A 12,149-nucleotide genomic window follows, 5' to 3' on the forward strand; every position below is an offset into this window, starting at 1 on the left:
ATAAAGTCAGATTTGGCTAATTTCTGCTTGGGTGATCTTGAGCAAATTGTCCACCTGTCTGAAACTCAACTTCCTTGTCCACAAACTGAGCACAGCAATAGTCACTTCACCTTTGGCAAGAAACTCACCTTTCTTTGGCCTTTCATTACCTGTTTGTGAATGAGTATAATAACAGTTAACTTATAGGCTTGTGGGAATTAGACATGACAGGTGTACAGGACACCTGGCCACTGTTAAATATATACTAATAAATAACCCATTTTGTTTGATACCTTAGTCTTTGGAGACTATCTTCTGCCCTAGAGCCCTTTTGGAGACTAGCTTAACTTCCATGAAATGGAAGTCCCGTTCCATTTCCGAGGTGAACATATCCAAACGTTGATTCTTAGCACCTATACAGGTAAATTTCTCTAACATTCATTGTAAATGTCTTACCTCATCCGTCCTGTGGAGTGTTTAAATATGACGATTAAATATGACCATAGGTAGAGGAGAAATTCTTTTTTTATTAGATATTTTATTTTTTAATTTTATTTTAATTACGTATTTTCTTCATTTACATTTCCAATGCTATCCCAAAAGTCCCCCATACCCTCCCCATCACACTCCCCTACCCACTCAATCACACTTCTTGGCCCTGGCGTTCCCCTGTACTGAGGCATATAAAGTTTGCAAGACCAATGGGCCTCTCTTTCCACTAGCCTAAGTAAGTCTAATATTTCCCCATAGGCTCTTCTAACCAGATCAGCCCTGTCCAAACTCAAGAGGATATCTTAAGCCAACGGTTCTCAAGCCTCCTAAGGCTGTGACCACTTAATATAGTTCCTCATGTTGTGCTGACCCTCAATGATTATTTTCATTTCTACTTCATATCTGTAATTTTGCTACTGTAATAAATTGTAATGCAAGTATCTCTGTTTTTGAGGATCTGTAAAAGGGTTATTCATTTCCTCCAAAGTGATAGTGACCCACAGATTGAGAACTGCTGCCCCAAAGTAGTCTATACTTTCATCACCAGCTCATTCAATGACGTGTGGCCCAAATGCTGTGCTATCTCCTTCCCACACTTTCCAGCCAGTTCCATCATGTTCCATAAGTCTAGACTCATTGATGATTGTGTGTTTCATCTCTCTTCTCAGGGTGCACAGCGAACTACAGCACAAATGGCTTTCCTACCTTTACCTTTCTTCCACTTTGAAATCCTCCAAGGAAGAGGCCAAACCACAGTGTATTCCTACTTCGCTCCATTAGTGCCCTTGGCATAACGAATGTTGAACTCCATTTTGTAAAAAACAAACTGTGTCACAGAACTTGCAAGTCATTCAGTATGTATATTTACTTTCCAGGGTAAAGTTAGGTAAGTGCAGACAAAAAGAGACCAGAATATGGCAAAACTACTATGGAGAGGTGACCATGGGAGTTGGGCATGTTGATCAATCCACAACCCACATACAAAGAAGTGTCTGGCCATCTGCTCCTGAAAGATTTATTGTCTTGAGGTGAGCAGGGTGCAGCAGATGGGATGAAGAGGGCGGGGTGCATGTAGTAAAGCCACCTGTGTCTCCAGCTACTGCCATCTTTTCTGATGTGAGCTACCCCATCACAGGTACCTCTATAGACCTGTGACAGAGTGATAAAATGTAATCCTTGACCTCTGGTGCTATGGTTCAAGGACTCAGGTTTTTTTTTTTCTATGAAGGAAGAAGAGAATACTGAGAGTTTCATGAAAGGAAAAGAACAAAATAGCCACAGTGGCCTTCTCTGAAATTGTTTTATATGGGCCGAGAGGAGAAAAAAATGAGAGCCTAGGAGAAGGATGGAGACTAAGGAGTCCCTAAGGAAGAGGAGCTGATCATGCACTGGGGGTTATAGTTTTTGACCCTAGATCTCAAGAAAGGCTTTGAAGGACACAACCAAGGACATTTCCCTGATATTTCTTTGATGTTTCACTATTCTTATTCCTTATTCCTGAATTAAGGAGGCAACTGGGCACTGAAAAAGAACAGAAGGAATGAGGACAGAGCCTAGCCCAGGCCAAGACATTACAGTGCTACCTTGCATCATATAATCTTAACCTGCATGCTTTCACACGCATGCTGCTGTTTTGTCATCAGAACTGTGCCAGGTTGACAAGCCAGAAATCAAGATGATCACTGACTTCTGTCCAAGTTCCCTCAGTTAATCCCATTAGCAGAACAAGGGTTTGGAATTAAGTCTAGTCCTTAGTATATGATTCCTGAAGGACCCAGCTCTACATCGGACCCTATAAGAACAAGGAAGGAAGCAATTGTTCTTGAGCTCACTTCGCCTATGTCTACGACCTACAGTGGTCGCTGACCAGAACAATCCACAGTGGGACTAGGAGACGGAGTCATGATACTGTAATGAAAACATTGTGTTAGTCTTATAGTTGACTTTCTAGCTGGGTGAGGAAGGTGTCAGGACTTTGGCCTCAGAAGGCAGGGAATGAGGGCAGTTTGATTGGATAATATTCATCTGCAAGAATCTTTAAGCAGAAGCCTTCTACTTGGCACTGCTTGGGAAGCAGCAGACTCACATTCTATTTCCAGCTGCAGCTCAGCCTTGCATAAGCCTCTGCACCCTCAGGCCCAATTGGCTCTAATTGCCACCTCCTCAATCTTGGTATGACAAAGAAGACGTACAAGAAGAGTAAAGAAGGTGTGTCTAGTCCTTCCCCAGGTGGCTCCTGACTGGCTGCTATGCCAAACAGAGAGAATGGGCCACATAGCCCAAACCTCTCCCACCAGGGGGACTACTTATCACCTGTTCCAAGTGTTTCTTTCCTTGGATCGGTTTTCACCTTTCCCTCATTACCCCTTAAGAAACAAGCATGTCTTGACAAAGAGGTAAATAGTTCATGCCCCTTACAGCATAGTGTCCTCTCAGCTTTTCGAAGCATTCCTAGAAGGGCTAAAGACCCAATGCTTGGCTTTTCTCTCCATCTCCTTTTCTGCCCATCGTCTATGACAAGTCCACTCTACTCTGAGGTTTTATTAAACCAGCCCCCCCCTTCCATTTCTCCCCCATTTTAAATTTGTATCTCTCAATTCTAGTCCGTCATATTTTATCTTGCATTTCTTTAAGCATGCCAGCCCCACTGGTGGTACTCTGATCCCTGGCCTTTTCTCCAAAGACTGAAGACAGAGCCATTATCAGGGGCAGAGTCTTGTCAAATCAATAATATACTTTGCAAACACCTGAGAGGGAACATCTTCTTAAGTTGAGCGACACCTGTAGGAACAAAACATTTTCATCCCTCCCCTGCCTCTGGCCTGTAGGACATGCAAGAGCAAGCATTTCCTGCATTCTCTCAGAAGGAACCAGAAAGGGAGCAGGGCAGGAGAGGCCATACTGGGACAGCAGGGTATCTTTCACTCCATCTTGCACTTGCATCTCCTCTACTGCTGTCTAGGGAGCCCATAAAGCAGGTAGTTCACTCCGTTCCATGCTTTAGCCCTTCAGGTCATGGGGCACTTGCTACATCTGCAGAGCCTTTCTATTTTCTCTCCTCCTCTTGGGCCCTTGAGGATGGACTTGGAAGCTAGTAGCTCAACCAAATGCTTCTCACAGAGAGTATCATTACACATGTGTAGGTTCCAAAAGTTCCATCCAGAGACCTGCTGTGAAATTCTTCTGACTAATATCCCTCACCTTTCTTCTTTTTCCTTTCTCCTTCCCTATAATCCTCTATTTCTGCTGTCCTTTCTTTCTTCTTCCTCCTCGTTCTTTCTTCTCTTAATCATGTGCACATATTCACAGAGAAGTATGTTGAAGTGAACAACAAAATGACCACTAGTAAGTTCCTCATTTTTAAAAGTTCATTCAGGATATTCCACTCATGTTATGTGCATCTTTATTATAACCTCACTCAAAGGCAAGAAGTAAAGAAAAAATTAAACAAAATTAGTTCATGTATGTGGAGGCGGGGGTAGGAGAACTTAAAACAGGTCAATTATTCATAGATTCAGTTAATGAATATTTATTTTGTAATGCATGGTACCATGAATTGTACAAGGTCCTGAGAATACAATAGTGAATAAAATGAATGTTTCCCCTGTGCCACTTATAGTCTAATAAGAAAAATAGATATTAAAGTCCAAGAGAAAATTTAAGTGATCTGGAAACAAAATGGATGTGTTCTAATTTCCCTTGGGGGTAAGGGATTAGATACACACATACACACACACACACACACACACACACATACACACATATATACAAACACACATATACCCAGAACATACAAACACACACACACACACCCAGAATACACACACACATACACAGATGCAGATACACACACACATATATATAAATTCACACATATACCCAGAATACACTGCTTTTTAAAGGTTGAAGGAGAATGGATTTCAAGGGTAAGAAGATCTGTAGAGTCCTGACAAAAGGAAGAAGTACAATCCAGGAACTAAAAATAATTCATTGGATGAATTACATTAGGAAGGAGAGAGATGCCCATAGAAGCTGCAAAAGTTTAAACAAGGAACTGCTTTACCAAAGGCCATTATTTGTACCAGGGGTTACATTGTTACATTTCATAAACAAATTTTGGATATAGTGTATACTAGGGACTTGAGTTGACCAAAATCACATGCAAACAGAGCGAGCAAGACTATGATCCTGTCATGCAGAAGTAAGGTGTTGGTGGCCTATTTTATGAATGGCAACAGTTTGAAGAGTTGAAAACAAATTTTCATTTTTTGTTTTTTGAGTTGTGAAACAGGATCTCACTTTGTAGCTCAGGATAACTTTGAATATATATTCTTATTGTCTTTGCCATTGTCTCCTGAGTTTTGGGGACTATAGGTGTACACCGTTACACTTGATTTAGGAAGAATATTTTCTAATGTTACAATGATATGAAGTAGTATTCATAACATATCTAATGATTAAAAGAAAGAATTGCTTTTCAAACATACTATACTTTGATATTCTTAAAAGTATAGATACAAGTTCTTTGTCACACTGAAGATATCTTTGGAAGCACATGTAACAAATTTTTATTTGAAATATCACTAGAGGAAATATATAAGGAACTAAGGTTTGTGCTTCATTAGAATTAGTTTACTTTAACAGAAACGTCATAGGCTGTCTATCCATGGGTCTTGAAAATGCTGGATATGAGGGTTGAGACAGAACATTAAGGATAATTCTCAGAACTGTGGTTTTGGGAATCTTGCCTATTATTCTGACACTTCACATGGTTGAGAATACTGGAGAGAAGCAGGTTTGATGATGAAGAAACACTGAGCTTGAGATGCCTCTAAAACATCCCAGTGGAACAAGTCTAATAGTGGAACATCTAAGTTGATCATGTCTGGAGTTCAGAAGACAGATGTGAGATGAAGATAGACCCTTCAAAATCATGAGCTTACATGTGGTGATCTATGGCAGTATGAGAGATCATAAGAAACAAAAAGCCCTGTAGACCAAAAATTATATGTTGTGGTAAAACAAAATCAGCCAGACTGGTAGGAACATGAAGAATCTTGAATAGTCTTTTGTAATTTATAGAGTTCAACAAAAACTAAGATGATTGAGCAGGTTTACCTTCAGGGAGATAACAAGAGTGGAGTCTGTAGCATAGAGAAGACTAGATCAAATCACAAATGGCTGAGAAATCAGAGGAAGCCAGTAGATAGTAGAACCAACTCCTAAGATGTTTGGCGTTGATCAGGGAATAAAAATGATGGGGCAGTTGTCAAAAGGAGTGGCCGTGAAGGAGAGTGTTTAAATAATACAACATACTTGCTTGGAAAGGTAGTGGAGGAGAGTTGACACAAATAAGAAAGGCCAGAAGATGCAATGATAGGCACATCACTCATATCTGAAAATGCAGAGGGATCTGGATCTTGGACAATCTAGAACACTGATGAAGTTTAACTATGCATAAGATGGAAGTGCTTCTACTATGAAAGAAAATAAAACATCATCATGACTCAGCTCTGTCAAGTTCCATACCACCAAAGGTCTGTGCACAGTTTTATGATAGTTCACTATTGGGCATACAGCTTTGAATATGTGAATTGGAATGCACCTGTCTAAAATTTCCCAAATCTTATTTGTTCCTTTACTTACTTAACAGCAACAGCATGTTTGGCTCTCTGGCTGAGGTGATGAGAGCAGGGTGTGTGGAGTATGGTAGTCTCACAATAAAAACAGGAGCCTATGGGTTTTTTTTTTGTTGTTGTGTTTTGTTTTGTTTTGTTTTATTAGATATTTTCTTCATTTATATTTCAAATGTTATTCCCTTTCCTAGTTTCCTCTCTGAAAGACCCCTATACCCTCCCCCTTCCCTGCTCCCCAACCCACCCACTCCCATTTCCTGGCCCTGGCATTGGGGCATATGATCTTCACAATACCAAAGGCCTCTCCTTCCATTGATGTCCGACTAGGCCATCCTCTGCTACATATGCAACTAGAGACACGAGCTCTGTGGTTACTGGTTATTTCATATTGTTGTTCCTCCTATAGAGTTGCAGACCCCTTTAGCTCCTTGAGTACTTTCTCTAGCTCCTACATTGGGGGTCCTGTATTCCATCCAATAGATGACTGTGAGCATCCACTTCTGTATTTGCCAGTCACTGGCATAGCCTCACAATAGAGAGCTATATCAGGGACCTGTCAGCAAAATCTTGCTGGCATATGCAATAATGTCTGGGTTTGGTGGTTGTTTATGGAATGGATCCCCAGGTGGGGCAGTCTGTGGTTGGTCCTTCCTTCTGTCTCAGCTCCAAACTTTGTCTCTGTAACTCCTTCCATGGGTATTTTGTTTCCCATTCTAAGAATGAACGAAGTATTCACACTTGGGTCTTCCTTCTTCTTGAGTTCCATGTGTTTTGCAAATGGTATGTTGGGTATTCTAAGTTTCTGGGTTAATATCCACTTACCAGTGAGTGCATATCATGTGTGTTCTTTTGTGATTGGGTTATCTCACTCAGGATGATATCCTCCAGATCCATCCACTCGCCTAAGAATTTCATAAATTCATTGTTTTTTAACAGCTGAGTAGTACTCCATTGTGTAAATGTACCACATTTTCTGAATCCATTCTTCTGTTGAAGGACATTTGGGTTCTTTCCAGCTTCTGGCTATTATAAGTAAGGCTGCTATGAACATAGTGGAATGTGTGTCCTTATTACAAGTTAGAACATCTTCTGGGTATATGCCCAGGAGAGGTATTGCTGGATCTTCCGGTAGTACTATGTCCAATTTTCTGAGGAACTGCCAAACTGATTTCCAGAGTTGTTGTACCAGCTTTCCATCCCACCAGCACTGGAAGAGTGTTCCTCTTTCTCCACATCCTTGCCAGCATCTGCTGTCACCTGAAATTTTGATCTTAGCCATTCTGACTGGTGTGAGGTGGTATCTCAGGGTTGTTTTGATTTGCATTTCATCAGGAGCCTATGTTTCACCATCAAGAAAGAAAACTTGCAAGGTAGTACCTAAGAGATAGATGGTCCTATAGAAAAAAAATTATTGGGCCATTCAAACAAAGGAAAACATGCCTCACCACTCAGAAAATACATCAGGATTCAAATAAGATGCTAACATGTTAGACTCTGAGACTCTGGAAACCAGAAGGCAGGGCAATGACAAAAACTACTCTATTAATAAAAGAATGAAAAGAGAGACTCAATATCTTTAGTCTTTAGGGAAAGGCAAATCAAAGCTACAATGAGATAGCATTTCACACCCACTAGCAGAAGCAGTAAAATGCTGAAGGCTACTATGGGAAACAGTATGGTAGTTTATCCAAAGAATTAAACCCAGGGTTGTCATGTGACATGTCAGTTCAATTTCTAGGCATATAATTCTTTCACAACACCCAAGAATTAAAAACAAGGGCCTCTATAGACATGCACACTTTTATTTTCATAGCAGCAATATTCCCAATAACCAGAAGATAAGAAAAGCCATTGCTACATGGATGAATAAAATACGGGGTAGGTATATTCAGACTTAAAAAGAAATGAAATTCTGATACTTTTAGAGAAGAGAAGAAACCTTGAAACTACCTTACTAAATAAAACAAGGCAAGTGCAATGGAATGTATCTTGTACAATTCTCCTTAGATAAAGCAACTACAATCAATTCCCAGAGAGGAAGTAAAATAATGGTTAGTGAGGACTAAAGGAAAGGCCTAGTGGAGAGTTACTGTTCAGTGAATGGGAGTGTCTGAGATGAAAAATGGTTGTAGATGAATTCTAGTAATGGCTATACAATAGGCTGAACATACTTTATACTGAAAAAATGATGTTTTATATAATATATAGTTTTTGATATAAGAGAAAAATTAAAGAAAACAGGATAAGGAAATATTTTTTCCATAGTTTTCTACATGGGATTTGCTAGCTGGGAAGAGAATCCCTGGAAGGGTAAGGAGATAGAAAGGATGTTCATGGTATGATGGTTCTTTCCACATTATGCATTATAAAATTAGGCAAGTCTCCTGGCTTGCTGCCTTCTGCCTTCTGTTCAAAGCATAAGAAAGATGGTCCAGATGTCAACCAGAGATGTCAATTAGCCCCCATTTCATATCCTCAGTTGCCAGGCTCTCAGGATATGAGCTTTAGAGAAACTGAAAAGGTACATACAACACTTGATGACCATTGCCCATCTCTGCAAATGCTCAAATGTGAAATGTGAAATATTGCCTCTTAGAGAATCTTTTGTGTATATCATCCAACTATCCATAACCATAGAATTCAGATTCTTGCAAAGCAGCTAGCTCTCTTCTCCCTGCCCACCCTCAACTACCCCCAACCCTCTCTCTCACACCTTGTCCTACCTGGGGCTAAGTCTACAGAAACAGGATTCTCTTCAGAACTGGTAGATCTCCTCCCCATCCCCTTCACCAAGGTCTAGTCCAAGATTCAAATGTCCCAGGGTGTTTCGACGGAGAATTTCCCATCCACGGTGGCTATTGCTGCTTAGGGATGTAGTCCTGGACAAAGGAGGTGTTTGGAGAACCACAGAGCCTCTAGCTAATGTCCCAGTCTCAGTCCCAGAAGGTTGTTTCTCAGATAGCTGCTCTTGTACTTCCTCTTTGTCTGAAGATTTGAAAGCTTCCACATATCGAAGTACTCGATAAGGATTCTGTTCCTGGTGGTGTTCAACCCTGGGAGGAAACAGAAAAGACTCATTAGAGGATGGTGAAGGTAGATCATAGAGAGAAGCAGAGGAGAGCATGGCAGAAATGAGATATTAATAAAAGGAAAGACAAGAAATGAAGCAAGAAAAGCATCTAGGAATGGAAGCGGCAGAAGAGAATGGACTGAAAGCTAACCTAAGAATGAGGTGAGAGAACTAAGGAAGTCAGCTTTGGAGAGTAATGGAATACAGGATGTGCTATATGTGGCAACATGATGGGGGAGGGGGGAGAAAGAGAGAGAGAGCGAGAGTGAGTGAGCGAGAGAGAGAGAGAGAGAGAGAGAGAGAGAGAGAGAGAGAGAGANAGAGAGAGAGAGAGAGAGAGAGAGAGAGAGAGAGAGAGAGATCAGAGAGTCATGAGCTTTATATTGGTATTCAATTCAAGGAGTACAAAAGAGGGGTGAGGAAAGTCAAGAAATAAGGAATTATTCACAGTCATCTATAAGATGGAACACAGGGCCCCCAATGGAGAAGCTAGAGAAAGCACCCAAGGAGCTGAAGGAGTCTGCAACTCTATAGGTGGAACAACAATATGAACTAACCAGTACTCCCTGAGTCGTGTCTCTAGCTGCATATGTAGCAGAAGATGGCCTAGTCGGCCATCATTGGGAAGAAAGGCCTCTTGGTCTTGCAAACTATATATGCCCCAGTAGAGTGGAATGCCAGGGCCAAGAAGCAGGAGTGGGTGTGTAGGGGAGCAGGGCCGGCAGGAAGGTATAGGGAACTTTCAGGATAGCATTTGAAATGTATATAAAGAAAATATCTAATAAAAAATAAATAAATAGAAAAAAAAAAAAGAAATAAGGATTACCCAGGCATGGTGGCTCACGCCTTTAATCCCAGCACTTGGGAGGCAGAGGCAGGTGTATTTCTGAGTTTGAGGCCAGCCTGGTCTACAAAGTGAGTTCCAAGATAGCCAGGACTATACAGAGAAACCCTGTCTCAAAGAACAAGGAAAAAAGAAAAAAGAAAAAAATAAGGATTGTCTATGAAGAAAGAAGTTTGAGGCAAGCTCAAAACATTGGAAATGAGGATAAGGAAGTAACATGAGTAAACATGAGTAAAACAAGTGGGACAACCCATATACGCACCTGAGCCTTTACACATACCTTTTCACACACCACTGCCCTGTAGTAAACACAGCTTGCTATTGTTTTCCAACCCCCCAACAACATTGCATGTCTCCCTATCTCTCAATCTAATGCAATCCCATAATGTTTCCTGGTTGCTCTCACTCTCAGAAACTCCGTCTGCATGTTTCACATTCATACTGTCACTCACCGTAAGAACCAGCGGTCTCCCAGGCCGTATTCGCAACCACAGATACCAGAGCGAGGCCACAGGAAACGAGGCATTTTCCTCTCTAGCATCACTGTGGTGGCTACAACCTGGAAGGAGATAAGGTAGGGAAAGATCTCAGAAAGAGCATGAAGAGCAGAGAGAGAGAGACCAAGTCTACCAACAACAGAAACAAAAACCCAACCAGTTCAAGGAAGACCCTGGAGACCAGTTGTAAGGGCCATAGTTCATCTATATCTAAACTTGTTCTACAGCCATGCTAACCTGGCTATCTCATTAAAACAGGACAGAGGATATTTTTGCTTTTAAAAGAACAATAAGTTCTACATTACTATTTATATTCACAGAAAGTGACTCATTCCAAACTAATGTGATTTCCCCTCCCCCACCATAGGAAAACAAACAGACCAATGACATTGACTTAATACAATTACTAAATAGGATCTGTATGATATCAGGAATGAAATGAGGCAGCTCCAATTCAGGGCCTTCTTAGCAAATTAAAAACCCATATCTTAAGAAGGAAATGGTTTGATTAATGTCTGTGTGCTTGGCAAGGAAATTTCTAGTAGCATGTCCCATGCTCTGTCCTTTGTCCTGCCCTCATTAGTTAGCTAGATGAAACAGACATCAAGCTTATCAAATGTGCCTGTGACACAAAACTGGGAGGATACATAATCTGCGGGGTGACAAAAGCAATATAAAGTGATTTCACCAAACCGGAATGCTACTTTGAAGCCAACAACACCAACAGAACAAAATGACTGTGCACTTAGAGTGGGCCAGTTGTCCATCTGGTTGAAAAACTGACTTCATCGTACATGTGGTTGACAATAGGTAGTATGTCTTCCATAAGAAAAAGCTTCTTCTGACACTGGACTGGTCCCACCATATCAGAAGCTATGCTAGCATCAAAAAGATTGTGAGCAGAGTGTGCAGTCAAGAGGGCTAGGGGGAAGAAGACTATAGATGCAAGGAGCTGCCAATCCCTAAAATAGCCAGCCCTTGGTGACACGGCCTTGTCCCTCTTCTCTCCCTTCACTTGGTCCCTTAGTTGTAACAGGTTCTCTTGAACCTCAGGACTTCCAATCACATTGTTCTCTTCTGGGTAGCTGTTCTTCTTTTCTTAGAAATGACTTACGGCTCTTCTTCACTTAGGCTTCCCTTGATCCTTTTGTTCTACCAGAGGAGCCGATGGTTTTCATCCAGATTACCAACTAGTCACTTTCAGTTACCTGGTTATAGTCAGTGGGGCTTCAGAGTTAGTCTCTTCTTCCTAACAGACTGGAGATGAGAGAACATCATCTCCTCACTGCTGCTACTGCCTCCACTATCCAGCCCTTGACTTTGTCTTAAATTAAAAGAATAAGACTTTCACCTATGTTTTGTTACAATCCCCTGGAAATTAAGATGAATTTTCTTGGGTCAAGTATGTTTTTAATTTTATTTTTTGAGGTGTTGGGAATTCAACTTCCAGCCTTGGACATGCTAGGCAAGCAAACTACGATCCAGCCATATCTCTAGTCTAAAGTTGTTCTTCTAAAGCATGCCTGGTTATACAATGTCAGGATGGACCATCTAGAGATTGCCATATCCAGGGATCCATCCCATAATTAGCCTCCAAACGATGACACCATTGCATACACTAGCAAGCGTTT

General features: G+C 41.1%; 1 protein-coding gene across 2 annotated transcripts in view; it reads right to left on the reverse strand.

The window, feature by feature from the left end:
• Nucleotides 1–7,827: 7,827 nt before the first annotated feature.
• The window catches only part of LOC110296701 (transient receptor potential cation channel subfamily V member 5), a 29,792-nt gene continuing 25,470 nt past the window's right edge, over nucleotides 7,828–12,149 (reverse strand). The window contains exons 14-16 of one of the 2 annotated variants that reach the window (XM_021165441.2): nucleotides 10,474–10,580; nucleotides 8,831–9,160; nucleotides 7,828–8,620 (exon numbers count right to left, since the gene is read on the reverse strand). In XM_021165441.2, the coding sequence (XP_021021100.1) occupies nucleotides 8,863–9,160; nucleotides 10,474–10,580 (405 nt within the window). In that variant the 3' untranslated portion in view covers nucleotides 7,828–8,620; nucleotides 8,831–8,862. Of the gene's footprint in view, nucleotides 9,161–10,473; nucleotides 10,581–12,149 lie in introns of both variants that reach the window. The other variant, XM_029478297.1, reaches the window with a different exon arrangement.

Source organism: Mus caroli, chromosome 6, assembly GCF_900094665.2.
Source record: "Mus caroli chromosome 6, CAROLI_EIJ_v1.1, whole genome shotgun sequence".
NCBI lineage: Eukaryota > Metazoa > Chordata > Mammalia > Rodentia > Muridae > Mus > Mus caroli.